The 20,238-nt window shown below is 43.2% G+C and overlaps 2 protein-coding genes across 2 annotated transcripts; both read right to left on the bottom strand.

The window, feature by feature from the left end:
• Positions 1 to 3,621: 3,621 nt before the first annotated feature.
• On the bottom strand, positions 3,622 to 7,639 carry KCNRG (potassium channel regulator). The gene is made up of 2 exons (XM_008929087.3): positions 6,508 to 7,639; positions 3,622 to 4,655 (listed from the first exon to the last, which is right to left on the bottom strand). Exons 1-2 carry the CDS (start codon positions 7,083 to 7,085, stop codon positions 4,403 to 4,405), a joined length of 831 nt encoding a protein of 276 aa, XP_008927335.1. The 5' UTR covers positions 7,086 to 7,639; the 3' UTR covers positions 3,622 to 4,402.
• Positions 7,640 to 8,702: 1,063 nt separating this feature from the next.
• On the bottom strand, positions 8,703 to 19,949 carry TRIM13 (tripartite motif containing 13). The gene is made up of 2 exons (XM_008929088.3): positions 19,803 to 19,949; positions 8,703 to 9,876 (listed from the first exon to the last, which is right to left on the bottom strand). The coding sequence occupies exon 2, from the start codon at positions 9,871 to 9,873 to the stop codon at positions 8,722 to 8,724; it is 1,152 nt and encodes a 383-aa protein (XP_008927336.1). The 5' UTR covers positions 9,874 to 9,876; positions 19,803 to 19,949; the 3' UTR covers positions 8,703 to 8,721.
• Between the last annotated feature and the right edge of the window lie 289 nt (positions 19,950 to 20,238).

Raw genomic sequence — 20,238 nt, 5'->3', positions numbered from 1 at the left:
GTGGCTTTCTGGTACTGAATTGGAATATACCTTAGACTTATCCACTTCAGAAACAGATAAAAGCACATCAGCCTTGCTCTGCTCAGATTAATGGAGTTACTGTTGAGTGTTGGAAAGCTAGAAAACAACCAAAACAGGTAGAAAGTAAGAACAGCCCAGTGTGCAGAAAAGTTTCTCCAAAGTTAACAGAAGTAACTACCCCTGGGCGTGGTACAATTACTCCAGCATCATTCTTTCACCCTGTGGCCATTATTCCTCATATACAGCATCTTAAGGAGTAGTCTTCTACTATTTCCATGAAAGTCAGTGGTTTGGAATTATTTAGTTAAGGGGAAAATTTCCCAGTGCTGTGGCCAGAGCAAAGAGATCGGTCTTAATCTAAATAGTATCTCAGTCTATAGTATCAATTTTAATAGCTTTATTTAAACATCTATTCTTAATCAATTATACATTCACATGAACACTGGCTGCAGAACCTGTAAGAATGCACTGACTGCACTTCCCAAAGAAACAAAAACCCCCATGAACTGTCATATTGAAATCAATACTCAAAGAACAAAAACGTATTTCACAATACGTTCAGCATATAATCTGGTTTTGACCAAGAGGCTTTTAGAATCGCTCAGACTTGTAGTTCCCATCAGCCAAACTCACTTCTACTTGTACAGCTGTTCCCTTCTCTGCAAATGTACCAGTGTGAACCGCTCTGCTGAGTGCATACCACATGGTCTGCTCTCTGCTGCATCCCTGCTTTTTGGGACCTCAGAACAGAAAGAGCAGTAACAACACTGGCCACTACTAAATTCCTGCCCTAGTGCCAGCAGGTTACACTGCATACCACTTCAAAGAGGGCACAGAAAAACTGTCATCCTGGCTCAGCAATGCTTTGCAGTAGCATAAATGATCACGCAAGGTGGAGGCCAGCTGATCCTCCTAGTAAATCGATGCTACTTCTATATTAACTTGTCTGCAAATGAACATAATTTCACCCCTTCCTCCATGATTACTGTTATTTATTTGTAGCTTGAAGCTACACAACACCTGTAGCTCTACCATCACTGCTTTCATTTTCTGTAAAAAGAAATCCAGGAAGGTGCACTCCATTGAAGAACCAGCTTCAGTTAAATTAATTAATTCAATTCATCTTCAATTAAAGTCATAGTTATCCTACTAGTATAGGTCACAACACATTTCTATGAGGTTCTTCACACACATACACACATGCTCTCAAACTTATTTAAGCGACTCTCAGTTAAAAAAAACAACAACAACAAAATGGAAGTGTTGTATAAGAGCCTAGTCATGTTCTCTGCAGGCACACAAGTGACAGAAGGTGACAATTCACAGTTCATTGCTAAGTAAGAGTAAATGCTAGGAGAACTCTGGGAATCCAAGCTAGCTGACAGTCATGTTTCACTTCAAAAAGACGTGCAGTCTCGCAGTATGCCATTACCCAAGGTCGAGGTAAAGCACATACAGTCCTTTATATGACAGGAAATTGCACTGGTATATTTTTCCAGAGCCGAAATAATGCATTCATAGAATGATGTTTGTGCTGAATAAAAATTAATCCCTGAGGGGAACAAAAAAGTGTTCAGCATTAGCCCATCGTAAGTTGTTACTGAAATGGTTGTACCAAATATTCATTTTGCCAAAGCCATGGACCATGGGTGATGCCATAGGTTAAAACTCCAGGGCTTTTTAAAAATGGAAATATTTCATATTTTCTTTCACTTTATTTATAAAAAAAGTAATCCAAAACTCAATTTTCCTAGTGGCTGCTACAGCAAGGAAAATAAAGTCAGTATTCTTGTGGTAGATGAAATAGTGTAACTGTTACTATGAGAGGTTCAGAAACTAGTCTCACTTAGTTTACATCGCTACTATCATCGATCATTTAGGGCACGGTGTCTAAATACAGCCTCAAGTCTATTTTTTTAACTTTTTCCAGAAAAAGTTATCACTTTTTGTCTTGTGTTTCTCATTATTATTGGCAAGTTTCTCCACCAACAATATTCACAGTCAATGACTCACTCAATACTCAACATTATTGTTTTCATACAAGGAGTGTCATCTCTGTAGCAAAGCAACCTGTGGGGACAGTCACCCACACAGCTGTGTCACCTGAATGCTGCCATCAGCAGGCTGACTTCAAAGCCCACCACGACAGGCTTTCTGACACAGACCTTCAGAGAAGGTCTCCACAGAATCATAGAACAGGCCAGGCTGGAAGGGAATTCAAAAGATCATCTGGTCCAGCCTTTCATGGGGAAGGGAGCCCCGATGGAATCATTTAGCATCCTCTTCAAAATTTCCAGCATTTGGAGACTCCACTGCATCTGTGGGGAGGTTGTTCCAGTGAATGATGGTTCTCACTGTAAGAAACGTCTTACTTCAAGACAAATATTAACATATTGACATTATTGACAAAAAAAAATCCCATTTGAAGTGAAAGCATTCACTCTTACATTCCTCAAAATTTATTACATTATATAACCCATAAGCATCTTAGGAGATGTAGTCCCATAATCTCAACACAGAAAGCTCTAAAACAAGCAAAGAGGACCTCACTGTTTCCACTGAACTTCTGAACTTGTCAAGCTAAAATGCCCTACAGTGATAGCCCAAGAAAAGAGACATCTGGCAGTGGTGCTACCAGTCTGGGAAGATCCATTTAATTGAAACTCCTCAGGGCAAGAAATATATGGGCAAGTCCTACCACCCACCCTCATTATTAAGTGTTGCAAATTCACATTTTAAATGCATTCACATTTTAAAGCTAATGAAAAGCCAGACCTAATCAGTCTCACCTTGAATATTGTGTGCAGTTCTGGGCACCACAATATAAGAAAGATATTAAGATATTAGAGAGTGTCCAAAAGAGGGCAGTGAAGATGGTGAAGCGCCTTGAGGGGAAGTCATGTGAGGAACTTGGTCTGTTCAGCCTGGAGGAGCCTGAGGGGACACCTCATTGCAGTCTACTTCATGAGAGGAAGAGGAGGGGCAGGCCCTGATCTCTTCTCTGTGGTGACCAGTGACAGGACCTGAGGGAACGGCATGAAGCTGAGTCGGGGGAGGTTTAGGTTAAATATCAGGAAAAGGTTCTTCACCCAGAGAGTGGATGGGCACTGAAACAGGCTCCCCAGGGCAGTGGTCACAGCACCAAGCCTGACAGAGTTCTGCAGGCAGAAGCATTTGGACAATGCTGTCAGGGACATGGTGGGATCCTTGGGGTGTCCTGCACAGCGGCAGGAATTGGACTTGATGACCCTGAGGGGTCCCTTCAAACTCAGCATATTCTGTGATTCTATGGTCAGCCAAGATAGCCCAAACAAGCTCTACTGGGCTGTTTATAGCTTTGGAAAGATGGTGTTTTACCAACAACAAAAGCCAGATGCAAATAATTGATCCCTGAAGCTACCACTATCTTCTTTCCCTGTCTTGAAGGGAAGGTAAAAGATTCTTAATTTATAAAGCCTTGTTAACTTACTTCTCCCAGTACCTGAGCTAATTTTGGCATCTTTACAAATCTTTGTACAGGGCTAAGATTCTCAACATTTTTAAAGCCACTGCTGCCAAGCCTTCCTTCTAACTGTGTTGCATTTAACAAGCATTAAGAAATCCTTTGTACTATTTTATTTAAAACTGTACTAACTCTTCCATCTGAAGGACTGGTTATCGCATTCTCATCCTTTTTATAGTTAAAGCTCTAGAAACTAGCTGACCCTTTGCTCACAAAGACCTTTATCATTTAATTCTCAGCACTGAAGAACCGCTTAATGCCTTCGGAGTGGGAGGAGGACAGAGGAGTATTCTACAAGAGACAGTAATGTGTTATTTCACAGAGCCCGGCAATGGCTTCACAAAGCCACACAGCAGTACAACTCGGATCTTCCCGTTACTCTGCTCTCAGCTAATTGCAAGAGATTCAGTGAGAAGGAGGAGCAATCATCAATCATTGAGGTTTGAATTCCTCCTCCAGCCACTTCTCCAAACTGTTGGGATGACAGTTGTGTCAAGCTGTTACTTCTTCATGTATTACAATGTTTTTAAAATCTACTTACAGATTAGCACAGAATATAAAAATTATTTTCAAGAAGAAATAGCTGATGCTTTTCGAGTCCCTATGTAAATCTTAGCCACAGAGAAAAACAAAAACAACCCTTGAAAATGCTGGAATCTGGTCCACAAACCCAGTATTTAATCTGTGGTTCTTTTATTTAGAGTTGAAGAGGGTGGAGCAGTGAAAGGCAGGAAAGCAATTTTTTTCCGAGTACTTGAAAAAAAAAATTGCTTGTTTGTTACTTCCCTCAATAGTTGCAGTTTCAAACAAGCCAACAAAAAAAATGCCGCTAGCGCTGACACACCCCTCTTCCACCTCAAAAGATGAAAGGAAAAGCCTTTATTTCCCCTTCTGCATTTGGCCTCTCCTTGCCTGTGCTACCCCAGAGCTCCCTGGGGTTTGGTTCACCGTGACAGTAAGGCCTGATGGCCTCTTCATCCTTTCAAAACTGTAGCATTCAACCTTTTCTTCACTGGCCACTGTCCTGGCACTTATGAGACGAAATCCATCTTTGAGTAAAGTGTGAAACAGCAGGCCTAGCACATTAGTACCATTAATCAGCTTCCTATTATCAGGCTTTATGGAAACATACCTAAAATCAGAAAACAAAAAAAGGTAGTTACAACACACATTAACACTTCTTGACAGTGCAGGTCAGCACAGCTCCACGTGTTTACAGCAACCAAGGTTCTGGATATTTTTTAACTCCTTTAAGGACAACTGAACTCCTTCCTTCATTAGCAGTAATTCTCAGTCCATCCAATTACATGTAAAGGAAGAAGCACTTCTCTTTGACACACCCTTCCTATCCTCTCCCAAAACTTACTTTCTTAAGAAAATAGCTGTGACAACCTCCATCTGGTTTCACTTAATGGAGGAGAGGGGAGTGGCAGGCTCTATTTAATGCTGCAACTGTTTTTCAGGTAAGAGTAAATGATGGTCAGTGAATCCCCGTTCACCCCAAGAGCATCACTTTCCAGCACACGGGATCTCTCTCTACAAACAGTGACATTTATTGCAAAGTTACCTGGTACAGCAGGTCTTGTGGCAACAAGTATGAAAATCATTTTCACATTGCATAAAATTCTACTTGATATAAAGTACAGTGTAAGAATCTACCCAGACATTTTGAGGAAGAGAAGCCAGGTAAAGATACTATTACAAAATATATAAGCTGACAGGGGTGAAACTGTTTCACAGGTCACAGGGAAGTACACCAAATATTTGTGGAAAGCACAAAAAAAGGCAAGAGAATCCATGTCACCACAAAGATTAAGACAGAAATTCAGCAATCAACATAATCAAACTTGACTTGTTTCATCACTCAAGATAAGCTTTTCTATTGATCTGCAGAGGAAAATTTTTACCAAGTCTGAAGAAATAAAAGAAACAAACAGAAATATTTTCCTCACTATTTAAGTTGCCATAACCTACTCAAACAATTGTTAGTCCACTAAAATTAGTAATACATTACAAAGTTAAGGTTTGGCACACAAATATATGCTGCTTCATGAATGCAGAGTAGTTTTTCTTCTACTTGCTTAGCCAAAGAAAGCTGGAAGAAAGGAAAAGTTTATTTTCTTTTAAAAATAATCAAAAAACTGCTGTGTTGGTTCATATAGCCAGATAGAATAACCCTTTTGGAACTATTTCAATGAAATTTCCATAAAATTCCAGATGTTCTAACAGCCACAGAGGACAAATTAGGTTACATTTTCATATATAGCAAGAACATGCCTCCATACAGTAGAGACATCCAGCAAAAGCTTGTTTAAAAACGTAAGTTGTCATTAGAATATGATACTGCTATCACAAAAGTTACTGATATACAGTAATCTTAATAAAAACAGAACCTGGCTCTGAATTCAAAGAAAACCCACTATGTAGCATATAGTTAATAATCTACCCCTTCTCCCTTCCCCCAGTAAAAGGCTCTACAAAAGCTCTCCAGTCCCTGAAATGCTATCTTGGTTTCACTGATGTTTTTAACCCTGTTTAGACATTCTCTTTTTCCTCTTTTCCATATGAAAGCCTTTTGGACCATGAGCTAGTGGAGATTTTAGGCTTCCCCCCAGTACTGCGCTCCTTTACTTTGTCTCCTTTGCTTCATTTTACTCCGTTCTTCATGTCCTCTTAAAGGTAATTGATGCTGTGAAATTTTAAAGCAAGTGAGGAGGAAAGGGCAGACAGAAAGACCCAAGAGAACTCATAAACAAACATCAGCAATATTTTAGAAAGCTGAAGAACAGGCAAATCAGTGTAACAGAAATTAAACCGGGTGTTTCAAAACTAGAAAAAGATAACATCAAACTAGGAGAAACAAGGAAACATAATTCTTTTCTCTCTGTTTCTTTAAAACGAGCTTTGCTAGCACATAGGGTGCGCTACCCGAACCAGAAGTCACAAAGACATCGCCATAACGAGAAGTCACACTAGGAGAGTACCTCGCCACAAACTGGTCCCCAGCAGAGAACTCAGTACCACACTGAAAAACCATGTCGTGATGAGAAGGCCTTTCCAAAGGGAGTGGAACGAGTGTTTTCTGAGAAGGAAAAGGGCTGCTCCAGCTCTGTCCTGACTGCTGCCCTGTAAACACAGTGATCTGCTCAGCTAGTGCCTCCACGGTGGTACTGCAGGAACCAAAGATCCGGAAAAAGGCCTGCATTTCTTGGAGAGAAAAACGCACTTCCAAGATCTCCAGCCTCGGCTTTAGCAAGTGTTCCTGGCTCAAGAGGTCAGCCAGGGGGTGGAGTCCATAGAATTCTGCTTCTCTCCGCAGCCTCTGATAGTCTGAGAAATCAGTCGGTAAGGAGACTTGTAGAGTCCTCAAGAAGTCCATGATGTAACTAAACAAAGCTCCATCTCTGTCCACAAAAAATTCCCCATTCACCAGTTTGAATTCCCCGTCATCATGGTTCAACATCCGTGCCAGCCTGGACTCAGGGAACTGCTGCAAGGTAGAAGCGCGGGTTACATATCTCACACCTCCCACACTCAGAACGACCACCTCTTGATTACTCATCGCTGCCTCAGCCACTCAGGAATCACAACTCTCTGATCTACATGTTTGTGACTTGATCTTTCCTAAACTGCAAGGCAACTGCAGCTGCAAGAACCAGTGAGTGGGTTTTGCAAGTGTTTAGAGTGAGGTGTGGAGCAGCAACAGGATTCCCAGGCAACAAAGACGTAAATATCATGTACAATAGTTCTGTTTGCTGGGTTTGGTTGCTTGGAAACTTTGATTCCTGGAATTTAATGTTTTATTTTTGAAATGAACAGCTTGAAAGGACTACTGGAATACAGTGAATAGACCGTCACAACTTATTAAACCTTCAGAGAGGCAAATGACTATTCCCAAAATATGGCACACGTTGGGTTTGTTTTCTGTAAATGTCAACTCAATAGTTCATTCCATACACTGCTGTTCATAAGACCACTGCAAAAAGAGGTTAGATGTGCTTCAAGCAAGACATTTCAGTATTGTATGCTCCTAAAGAAGGGCACTTCAGAGAACTCAAGCTTAAGGTTCACTTTAAATCACTGTCATCCTAAGGCCAAGTCAATACACCCAGAAAATTCAATTAACTCCTGAAACAAGATACACAAAAATACAGTAACAGCAGAAGAACCTATCTAAGTTCCAATGCTAAAGCACTTCAAAGATCAGCGATATCCATACACTTGTTACATGACACAACTTGTTCAAGGAATCATCCAATCATTTTTCCTGGCTTTTGGAATTACGATCAGGGGAGAAAGAGAGAGACAGGAGAGAAACTGCTCTACCTGCCACCTCTGCAGGGCTAAAGCTCAAGCTGCCTTCCTGAGGCAGACCCCTGTGTGCCTTTCACTGCACTAAACTGTTTACATTAAGGCCACTTTTTAAGAAAGTGGGGCTTCAGAGAAACATGGATCTCAGAAAACAGCTCAGTTACCCCAACAATTCCATGCTGGAAAAGTAAACTGCAAAGTACGTACTATCTGCGAAGTACATACTATCTTGCAGCTTGTTCTTAACCTCAAGTGATTTCTCGTTACCTCTAGAACTTACGCTTGCCCTGAAGACACATTTTTGTATAGAACGCATAATTTGAATGCACAAGATAATTACAACATTTGGTTATACAAAAAACCCCCACCAAACAGCTATTTCAGTGAGAAGTGAAATACATTGTCAGACACAAAGTGGCTCTAGACTGTGAATGACACATGCTGCATTTTGCAGAGGAAGGGCAGCCCTCAGCAAGCCTGTCAATACAGCACCGACCTCAACCACAACTGCTCTTCCTCTTACCAAATGACCTCCAAGTTAGAAAAAAATATATTTTAAACTAAGATCTTTTATCTTATTCTACAATTACATTAACATTGAACTAAGTACACAGTTCAGCCCTGTATTTTGGTAAGAAAAATGATTTACAGTGAATAATATTCCCATAATCACGACTGAAAGAAGAATCCAGAAGTTAAGTGTTTTTCAAAGCCCCGTTTCATCTTCTGGTTTATCAGTGCTCAAACTATGTGAACAGTATGAATGTTTTGGCAACATTTTGAATCTTTGAATGTTTTCACGAGAAGTCTTAAAGGACCAATTATTTTAAGAAGTTCTATATTTTCTTCCCCAGATCTCTCTTAGTTCTTATATTTCAGCAGGGATTTCACAACAGTTTATATTTGCACACAAACTCTGCAACATTATCCAGTACAACCAACGTATAGTTTTTACACTTTTCTCTTAAAAGTGAAGCTCCATCTGTCATCTGTTCCCAGTAAAAGACTGCATGATCTGCTATCTCCACGTTATCTGCCAAATAGGACAAGATAATTGTAAAGAAAATAAGACAGTTCAGTATAAATCTGCGCGAAAAGACTGAGGAAATCTTGAATTTGCCAGTATTGTTTTCCTGAGGCAAAGAAAGTTTGTCCACATCAACTAGTTTTATTCCATTCCACTGGCTGGTGTCGAAGCTCTTCATTGTGGGGCTGATGTCCACAGTGGAACAAGGTAAAGGGGTTTCTTTGAGCACCTTGATTTTTTCCCTGAACTCCTGCATCTGTTGCAGAAATATAATGGGTTCAGACACATCTTTGAAGGCCTCTGCAATGTTAAAAGCCATCCGCTGCTCTTGCAGAATTGTGTTCAGTTTATTGATCTCTGGATCATAGGCCTGCATCACTGCAAGCTTCATGGTCTCAAAGTCGGAAAGAATCTCATTTCTCTTCTGCTCCAGCGTGTGCTGCAGCTTCTCAAAGAACTCTTTCACTTTGTCAGAATCTTTGGTCAGCATCTGCAGAGCTTTCCTCTTACTGGTTTCCAAGGTATCCAACCGTGAGAGGGCATCTCCACAACGCCAAGTTTCAAAGCCCTGAAACAGGGTTTCAAAAGCCCGCTTCTCCTGGGAGTAAGCTTCTTCAATGGAACAGAAAACGTGCTTTGTGTGGTCACCACGGGTGGCACAAACACCACAGATCAGCTGCATGTCTGTCCGGCAAAAAATGTTAAGGGGCTGTCCGCTGTGCACTTTGCACACAGGCATTTTTGGAGTTACTTTGATTTTGTTGTACTTCTCCACGATACCTTTCAGGGAATAGTTGACCTGCAAGCTGTTGACTCCAGCAACAGGAGTCTCCTTCCTGCATGTGGGGCACTTGAAAGGAGACGGCCTCCAAAGCACATTCCGCACATTTCCCTCAAGAATTCCTTCCAGACACTTTCTGCAGAAATTGTGGGAACAGGGCAGGACTCGAGGATCATCGAACAGGCTACAGCAAATGGGACAGGTGAGATCTTCCTCTAGGAGTTCCATCATATCCTAGGAAAGAGAAGAAAGATGGTAACAGAACTTACAAAACTTATGTCTCCCTCAGGGAGGCTATGCAAAAACCCATCTCCATCTGAGAAACATCTTGGTGAGAAAAGGATCTGGTTTTTTTCTCCAGTATCCTTAAGACAGAGCCTCAGCTGGGTTTTTGCAGCCAGTCCCCCATAGCTGTGGTATCTGGCCAGCAGATGGCAGGCACAAGAATGGTGCAGTGTTCAAGCAGAACATTTTTTTTTTGCACTTTCAACTAGAAAAACTGGAAAAAAAAGGCTTGCCAATCCCACCAAGGACTCTGAAAGAAAATAATTCACATACTCATAATAACAATTCAAGACTTACATCTTTCCTCACTGATACAATACAGAGAAACCAGATTTGCACAAAAGATACCCAGCCAACATGCCCTGCTAAGATTTGATTACTCCATACTTGCTTAACTCATCCAAAGTTTCCAGTTTCAAACCCCACGCACTGCTACTGTAGACAATACTAAAAGTGACTGAAAAAGCTCAGTTTCAGTATTTCTGCTGATACAGAATGTCTGATGTGTTTCTTTGCTCTACTTGCAAGGCCAAAGGAGAGTCACCACTCACTTTAAAAATTAAGTTTTCTCTTGCTCCTGCAGTATTTTTAAATAACCAAGGGAATGTGTTACTGTTGAGCTATTCAGCATGAAGTTAAAATACTTCAAATAACAGCTGCCAATAATCCTTGATAATCCATCATGAAACAAAACTGTTAACCATTTTTACTCATCTGCAATCACTATTTCCAATTCCATTCTCTCCACCACCAGCATCCATGCCTCAGCAATTTCTTTCTGTGGAGAGGACCTACAGGAAGGTTTATCATGTAATCCTTCCAACTGGAAAGTCTCAGTAAAGGGACCCAGCGCATGCCCTTCCCTTGCCTCTAACCAAAGACAAGTTTTCAGACGCAGACACCTTGTAGCTTACAGCACGCTCTTAGAAAACAAAAAGCTAATAAATGCCAAAATAGGTGACAGTTTGTATTAGCCAAAGCTCTCAAACATTTAGTTTTGAGCTATAATTAGAAAGATGCTTCCCCTGCATAAATTCCTTCCATATTATACAGCACATATTCATACATACGTAATAAAATTCCTTTTATAAATTGAAAGATGTATCACAAAAAAGTGCATCAAATATTGCTGTGACTACAAGGCATGTGTATGAGCTCTTAATAAGTTTTGATGTAAATACTAAAGTTTCTGTCCCCTCAAAGAAATATAAAATAGAAAATGTGGGAGCCAAGAGGAGAGCTGCAAAGGAAGATCCATGCTGCACAGGACAAGAAGAGCAATAAAATCAATACCACTGATCCAAAGAAAGTTCAGTTCACTACAGAGAAGAAAGGCGAGGTCAGTCCTGACTTTCTTTCACAAAAGGCCCAATAGTTCCAGTGAGACTTTACATTAAAAGCCATTCTTGAGAGGCATAAGCAAACCTCCTATGCTTTTCAAGTGAGGAGGAGGGGTTGTCATGACCCAGAAGCGGGCACGATCTTCATTATAAATTCTCATAGGTCTGAACAAAGACACCAGTCCAGAGTCAGGGAACTCTGATCCTTTGTTATATAGCCACCTTAATTCCAAGAACTAGCCCACTATTTAGGCGTAGGAGTGTTAGCTAACAAGCTCCCAATTCTCGCAGTGAACTTCCATAGGGAGTAGAGGTAGAATACGATTGCCACACTTGCCAGGACAAAACAAGAAAGGAGAGAATGAGTATGGAAAAGAGAGAAAGTGAAGGGAAAAGATCCCACGTCGGTCCTGCCACTGTAGATGGTCCAGATCCGGGGTCAACAGAAGCTCAGGGCCGATCCACTTCCTTTTACAGTTTCCCTAGTTTAGGTGTCCTTACTTTTCGCGCCACGTGCTACTGTTTGCACAGTGAGCCCTTTCAAGCCCTCCAGGAAATGAGTAAGGAAATGAGGAACTGAGAGGTTGGGGGTCTGTGGTGGTCCAGGAGCCCCCTTTAGTGAGATGCCCGGGACTTGACCCTTCTCTTGCCACAGGCACACTGAGCCCAAGTCTCCAGGCTGACTTGCAAGTCTGGGAACGAAAGGGAAGTCGGCTCAGAGCAGCGCTGCCCTGCCTCCGTGGCACCCTCCCTTCAAACTGCTGTGACTTTCCTGTCACAGCACAACAGGCAGAATGTTTGAGACAAACATGCTTACATGCTTGTGCCTGGCCCTCCACAGGGGTATTCTCTGTGCTTGTTAGAAAAAGGAGACTTTGAAAAAGTTGCCAGCTTTCCTACTCAGGACTAAGGTCATCAGGCAGAAGAAGCCACCACCAGGAGGAGGGACAAAGCCCCAGATAAAAGGTCTAATGACTCCATTTACCACTTAAGGTTGTTTCCTGTAAGCCCACAGGTCCCACTCAGAAACCTCATTTTCTGCAAGAAGAATCTGGTTTTGAAGCACCTCTTGATGCTCAAACAAGCAACATTTCTATTCCATCTTCTTCCGACTGCTAAAAATAATGGGATCACAGGAAGATGATGATTTTGTCCATATACTCAAGTCTTCCTCTTCATGAATACCCCTCTCTTTCCAACTTGTAGTCACAGCTTTTAGCCACAGCTTTAGCAGCACAAAGATCAGTTTTGCTCATGTGTTAAGAGGATAATAACTACAAAACCAAAATGACACTTCTCCATCTTTTAGTAAATGGAAATTCACAGTGCAGAAAGTATTTGCTCTGGTTCATCTCCTTTACCAGGGAGGATTTTACATCCCAGTTAGGGAGCTGGAAAAGCAGCTTTGAATGCCTGACAGCAAGGACTGCAAACCACTGCAGAAAATGCTTACTACAACAGATCCCATCAAAAGTGCAGGACAAACACTGAAGACTTTCGCACTACTAAAAAATACAAAAAACATACACAGAAAGGCTTCATGATCCAAATAAAACTGTCCTGTTGCACTCCAACTCCACTTATCCAATTAAATAATTATGCTTTATAAATATAACCGAATTTCAACACCTTTATACAACATTATTAAAAACGCTGGATTAAAAAAAAAAAAAGGTAAGTTTATGAGCTTCCCCCCCACCCCCAACAACACCAAAAACACCAAACCCAAAGTAGTGAAGACTTGTACGACTGGTTGGGTCAGATGAACTTCCATCTTCTTTAGGACATACATTTCAGAGAATAAATTGTCTGTGGATTGACACATCCCTTAGCAACCTGGTATTTGTGTGAAGAACTACAGCAACATTTCAACTTCTCCATTGGGAACTTCTCTGTGTAACTTCTGATCCAGGTTTGGATGGCCCTGGAATTTCCCACTTGTAGCACATAAACCAAAAGCATCTCTGGGTACAAACCCAACAGATGTCATCCATCAGAAAAAGCAATTTGCACAGTTTTATCATTAGGAAAAAGAATGGCAAAACACATCAAACCATAAATGCAAAACCAACCACAGTAGCTTTTTCCCACGCTCCAAAGAGAAATTAATTTAGTATGCTTCTCAGCACAGAAGTCGGGTTTATCAGCCAGCAGCATACTGAAAGCAAAACCAAAATTTCACCAAGCTTCAAACAAAACAGAAAGACAAGTCCTGAATTACAAGTTTCCTGCAATGGCATGTTAAGTGTTATTTCACGGCCAAAAATTTTTCCAGGAGCACCAGGCAGATCCAATGCGTGCAGCCTCTAGAAAGCTAGAGAGGCCTGGAGAAATAAGCAATTTCGGTTCAATGCAGTTTCAAGAGAGCGAGAAAGGCCTGGAGAAACAGGAGTGCAGCTACAGTCCCACGAACACCGCTTCACCCACAGGGCTTGACAACGTGCCGAGCGCGGGGGCTGCCCGCGCTTACCTCCCCGTGCCTCTGACCAGGCAGAGGTTCCCTCGCTGCTTCTGGTTACACCCCCTCCGATCCCATCGGGGAATCCCCCTTAGCCATGGCGCTCCAGCGGCCGCCGGCCCTGCCCTCCCTGGGGCTCCCAGCGCTCCGCCGGCCGCCGGCAGCCGAGGGGGCGGCCCTGGGGGTCCGAAAACACAGCGGGGTCGGGGGGGCGCTGCGAGCGGAACGGCCGCCGATCGCGGCGCGGCCCGGGCCGGGCGCTGCCGCCGCTCTCACAAAGCCGCGGCCTGCGCGCCCCCGGCCGCCGCCCGCCCGTCCTGCTTCCCGGGCCCCACTACTCACCATGCCGGCCGGGGTCGCGGACAGGTGGGGCAGCGGCCGCCTCGGCCCCCGCCCCGCCCGGCGCCGCTCCCCTCTTCCGGGCCGCCCTCCGCCGCCCGGCCTCTCGGCCCGGAGCGATCGGTCGGACTGCTGCCCGCCGTTCACCCACCTTGGCCCAAGGCCGCCATCACCCGGGGCAGGAGCTCGCTGCGCTCTTCCCCCTTGGCTTGCCCGCGAGCCGGCGCGGAAAGCCCCCGGGGCTGCCAGGAGAGGGGGCTGGCGGGGAGATGCCGCTTGCCGAGGCTGCAGCCTGTTCCTCCGCCGAGATATATACGGGTGTCAGATGTTTATTAACTCTCTAATTAGACTTCAGGATGCTTCTCACAGGCACACGTTGCACAGCCTAAGGAAGGGCGCTGCTGGGTGGCAATCCCGCTGAGCATCTTCCACCTCCTGAAAGCACTTATTAAAATAACAATTACTTCAGACAGATTTCCTTATGTGCTTCGTAATAGGACGGAGACTCATTTCTTTTTGCTTTAACGCACTGGTTGTACCATTTCCTGCCGGTGAATCTGTTGGAGAGTAATGTGGCCTGTCAAACCTCTGCAGGTCTTCTGACCAGCCCCAGGGAGAGGGAGCAGGAGGGATCCCACCTCCACCTGGGGAGGACCTTCTAGTTACAGGACTACAAAACTGTGTCTGAAAGTACTGAAACTGCAGAGAACCTTTTTGATTTGTATCTTTTTTGCAGTCCTTCCGTTAGTTCTCAGTCAATATAACAGGTCTCACATCAAAGCCAAACTGAACTTACTTTCAAGTTGGACTTTGTGACAAAGTCTACATCAAAACTGTTCCAAAATGCATGTACTTTGCCTGCTGCATCCCTTCACTCCCCTACTCTGCACCCACTGCAGTCACATCACTCATCAGCACAGGGGAGAGCATTCCCCTCAATGACTACCCGCACAAGTGACATCACAGGCCAGACTGTACTTCTATCAAATAAAGCTTCCTTGTGCATCTGACATCTTTCTTCTGATTATTTAGGAATCCATATCTTAAAAGCCATTCAATAACATGCCGAGGCTATGCTTCCCCAGTTTACTGCAGCCAGAAGATCTCCTCCTCACTTCCCTCCTTGCTGCCTCCACCCAAGCTGGCCTGCCTGCTCAGCTGGACTCACTGGGAACAGTTTGACCAAGGACAAGCATTTTTGAAAATCTCCTTCAGAGGGCTCACACACTTGGGCATTTCACCCACTATCTACTGGAGAACGGCCCCAGGACGTAGAGTTGCTACACAAAAGCAATCAAGACCTTCAGGCACATTTCAGTGTCCTCCTTATGCCTTCTTAACTGTCCAGCATCTTATTTGCCGTTTATTAAAAACAAGTAATTCCAGATAGTTTCTGAAAAGTGATAGCTCAATCCATTCCTCAGCCACCCAAATTGCATTCAAGTTTGCATCCCAATGCTTGCACACTTATGTTTGCCGAGTAATCCCTTGTCTACACCTTCCTAACAGCCACTTTTATATCAAGAATTCCTGAGTTTTACTAATCTTCTCTGTAATTTTATGGTTAAGGATTAATCATAAGGTTAAAGACTAACAACAACATGGCATTTTAGATTTCTCACTCATTATTAAGTTCATATATTTCATATATAACTTTTTTCCTGATTTTTTTTAAAGTACATTTTATTCTCCATAATTCTTTGGGCTGGTCCTACTCTGTCTCCTGGTAAATGAAGAAGGAGCTGTATGAATGTAAGAGCAGACACCAGCCCACCTGGGATATCTCCTCTTCATTAGGTGCACCTATAAAATGGTCTGGGATTTCTTCTGTCAAAGATGAAAGCTTAAACTTCTGGGCAAACACAGCACAGGATTTCTGTGCTTGGTGCACAGAAACACTGTCTAGCCAGCACCATACTTAAGTGTCCTCCTCTGAACTCTTTGTTGCTTCAATAGCAGCAGTTTCAATAGCAGCTTGTTTATAAGCTTGCATTCCTGCATTTGAGAGCACAGTGTCTTCCCACAGCAGCATCAAAGGCCATTTGTTGAAACTTCAGAGAAAAGTTCTGGCTGATGGAAAAGAGCATTAGTATATCTGTGGCAGTATTTCCCTATCTAATACAGAAACAAACCCAAGCGAAAGCTAAGCTCAAAGGAGAGGCCCAGCTTGAAGGGAAGTGTTAGGATAAATGTCACTTAGCCATGGGAGCGTTGAAAATACAGGGGCAGGAATTTGGAATGAATTATAAAATAGTGTCAACTTCCAGCTTTTCAAGACAAACACCATGTTTGTTGTAAGACAAAGTGATATTGCCTATTGTCATCTTTAAATTACAGAGAACCCAGATCACAGCTCTTCTAGTAAGTGTTGTAACAGGATATTTCTGAGATTGAAGCTCTGTGCTGTGGTTCAGTCAGCAACTTTAGAGCTGACAGCTCCTGCTCTCCTTGCCTGGACCAGCTTTGCCAGGCTCCACAGATGCTCCACTGAGCTGATTCTACCCACTAAGCCAAGCAGAACACTATTCCCTTTTCTTTCCCAAGGTGAGTTTTCTGCTGATTCAACGAGTTAAACCAGTTCAGTGCAAGATTAGACAATCATCAGGTCTAACATCAGAGGAGTAGGGAAAAGAGGAACAAGATTTTTCCCTTTCCATGGAAGCAAGCCATTAACGTGACTCAAGCTGTAACAGGTAATTCTACCCTGACAGGCAGATTCTTGCCAGGTTAAGCCAAGATGAGACTGTGCTACTGGCAAAAGTGATCATTCCATCCTTTCCCCTTCCCTTAGTCATGCTTTCCTGATGCCTCCTCTCTGCTGGCTCCAACATTTGTGCAGCCACATGTTAGGCCAGATACACTTGCCAACAGAGCTGAAAGCTAATCCAGTTTACCAAAAAAAAAAAAAAGTTTTCAGGAGGATCAATTTTGGCAGCCAGCTGATCCCACGGCCAAACAAACACCAGGATGAGCCACAAAGTGGGCCTGTTTTGGTGGCAGCCTGCATACACATAAACCAGAAGTGTACCCACAGGCCATAATTTCCCAAATGCTTCCAGCCAGCTATTGCCAGCGCTACTGCCAAAAGTAACACAGCCTTGCCCTTTGCCCACACCAGCTGCTCATTCCAGGCCCCAGGTACCTGCTCTGCTGTGCTGGAGAAGAACTGATTGATAAATGTAGCTGGAATTAAAAGCTGCCTTCTCTTTCTCCCAAGTTTGTATTCCCCATCAGTAAGGCACCTCTGAAGCCATGCTACCGAAGACCTGTCAGATTTCAAGTGTCTCCTAGGGTGAAACTCCAAGGAAAGGAGGTGAGTTGAGGGAATTTTACAGTCTTATTCTTGGCTGTGAACCTGCCTTTTACTTCCCACTGAAGGAGGCTAAGGCTTCATGTCCTGTTACAGAGGTATCAGAGCACACAGACAGTACACTCCAGTGTCAGGACAGAGACTTCTGGAAGGACGCTGCTTTATTCAGCTGTGCTGGGGGGAGCATACCCTCAATTTGAGGTAGACAATGTAGTTGCTGTGGGTACCTAAAAATGAACATAAATCTGCAAGAGCTTTGATGCCAATAGCAGCACAATAAGAAGACACTGTAAAATAACACAAATAAAGAAACTATTCAAAACAGCTCTGTGTATCAAATACCTTACTAATATATAAACATTTCATAGCTATATCACATCTGACTACCTTTCTTTTCAACAGATACATCTGGACTTCATTAAACATTCCAAATGAGGGATCAGAGAAAGCAATTTCTTGTTATTGTTCCATAAAAGCTACTTTTAATATGTGTTGTAGAAATACCAGGCATTAAAATCCATGAAGGATCATCAGCGATTGAAATTATCAACTACTGTTTTGAGGTCTGAATTTCAGAGACTGCCTTGATATCTGCAGGGTCTCTGGTGACTATTTTAGCAGTAATAAGAAGTTCTCTAGTTTTACTTATGGAACTTTGACCACACAGCTAACTAATATTCAGCACTTTACCAAATTTTCCTGCAGAGGGGGGTGGAGGGGATCGATGACGATTTCAGTTAGCTCCTTAGCAAAATCTTATTTATTTACAAAGAATGTACAGCCACGTCCCATTTCCTTGCACGCAGAGGAAGCAAATGGGAGGGAGTACTGTGCGGCAGTCCAAGTTTGCTGCTCTAGCCAGGATGCTTGCCCAGAAGCTGTCCCTTGGCTTTTTCTCAGGGCCATACACCACTGCTTCTCCCACTGTCTGCTGGCTCTTGCGTGGTGTTTCCGGTCTCAGACATGCACACAGGCAAACACAGCTGCAACCAATCTGTGCTCTAGCTGCTGCGTTCGCAAGCAGTCCCTAGAAAAGTCTCTCTGACTTTCTCCAAATTGGTGCTTGCTCATACGAGTCAGCTCATCTTAGCAGTTGCCTATGTAGCCCTGTACCGTGGGCAGCGGTTTCTAGGTTTTAGCTATCTTATGCCCTGAAAGAACTTAATTGCTCCTTCCTGAACAAAGCATGGCCAGAGTGCCTGTCAGTTTTAATGAGGTTTGTGACTGCCTATAGATCAAAGCTCTGCCCTGGTGGGTTTGCTTATAAAGAGGAAAGGAGAAGTGACCTCCAAAGTAAATAGAACAACAAGGAACCAAACTAATTTTCATATGTAATTTCTTCTATGATTTGCCAAGTGTCAGATTAACTGTATAAAACAGAGGACTTCCTACGGAATGTCGATCCTCACAAGAACACATTATAATGAAGATTTCAAAAGTACAAGCACACATTATAATGAAGATTTCAAAAGTACAAGCACAACCTGTTTTTCATCTGAGACTTCGTCTGTATCATCTTCCAAACCACAGGCCTGACCCTGGGAGTGGAAGGACTGCTTTCAATAAACAAACCTTGATTTTCCAGTCCTGCACCATCATTTACTTCTGTGCAAGCTGCACAGAGACATTACCAAATCTACCCCAGCCCACATAATAACTACTTTTTTTCATTGGTTTTCACAGGTGCAAATGCCTCCACAAAGCTTGTGACAATGGAGAAGCAAGTCCCAGTGGTTTTACTAACAGGGTGAAGAGGAATTATTTTTCTGAGAACTGATTAGTCATGTGGTATTACATTGTTGTATTATGTGCTGCCACAACAGGAGAGAGCTGCCCTCTCTCCCACAAATTTGGCATATCAGAGAACCTTTCTGAAACATACTTGTCTGCAGCCAGTAGATGTACTTTGCAGGGCTAATGAGAGACAGTTGTATTTTGTGAATGAAGCTCTGAGCTAGAGAATAAAACAAGTCAGTGACCATAATTTTCTTTCTGCCTTTGTGAAACGGATGGGAGTGGTTGTATTCCTGTTCTACTAACATGGTTCCCAGACAAAATGTCTCTGCTGCTACTGTTCAAGGAAATAAAGTCAAAATCCTGCAAGCAACAAGCATGTTTAGGCATGCTGAGCACAATTTTGCTTCCAGTATGGGAGGGTCCTAAATACTTGGCCTCCCCAGTGAAAAAATGCACATTCAAGGAAGGCAGAAGCTGAATTAACCCTTGATTACCAAACACAGTTATACTTCTAAATATTGAAGGCCAGATCTTCATTTCCTTGGGGAAGTTCTTTATGCACTGTAAAAATGTTGGTGTTCAAATACACTCTAAACAAGCTGACAAGCACATTTACAAATACAGTACTGTCCTGCTGGTATCGCTCACCTCATCCTTCAAGAAAGCCATATGAATAAGCCATGTTTCTTACCAGCTGACCAGCTGACTTTTGCCTTAGTTCCACCACACCACGGTTGTTATCTGCTTGTGTCCAGTACCAGAGCCTTCACTCAGGGCACATGTACATCTCTGCTGCTGTTCCTGCACATTGTGACACCAAGCCGTCACCATCTGGTGCCAGGGTGCTCAGGAGCTGGGCTCTGCATCTGGAGGGAGACAGGGAGATGCAGGGATGAGTTGGTCTCCTGGGACTTCCTGCCTGCTGAGCGCACAGGCACTGGAGTCAATGTGCTCCAAAGCAGCACCAGCAACTTTTCTGAGCTGTGGCATGTACTTTGCCCCAGCTGCAGCCTGCTGGCCTGTAAAACCAGCCTCTCAAGTTAAGAAAGCAGCAGAGCAGGAAACTGGCAGGAAGGCATAGCCAGCCACTGCTTCCCAAAGCCTCACGCCCTTGAGTCAAACACATT

This window comes from Manacus vitellinus, unplaced genomic scaffold (assembly GCF_001715985.3).
Source record: "Manacus vitellinus isolate BGI_N305 unplaced genomic scaffold, ASM171598v3 scaffold_2_pilon, whole genome shotgun sequence".
NCBI classification, from domain to species: domain Eukaryota; kingdom Metazoa; phylum Chordata; class Aves; order Passeriformes; family Pipridae; genus Manacus; species Manacus vitellinus.
The sequence above is the reverse complement of the archived record's forward strand: the minus strand, read 5'-3'. Positions and strand labels throughout refer to the sequence as shown.

Excerpts from the sequence above, each read along its gene's own strand:
- TRIM13 (XM_008929088.3), bottom strand. The coding sequence starts at position 9,873 with ATGATGGAACTCCTAGAGGAAGATCTCACCTGTCCCATTTGCTGTAGC.
- KCNRG (XM_008929087.3), bottom strand. The coding sequence starts at position 7,085 with ATGAGTAATCAAGAGGTGGTCGTTCTGAGTGTGGGAGGTGTGAGATAT. Across the intron at positions 4,656-6,507 it reads GGGGACCAGTTTGTGGCGAG|GTATGTTTCCATAAAGCCTG; the intron begins GTACTCTCCTAG and ends TTCTGATTTTAG.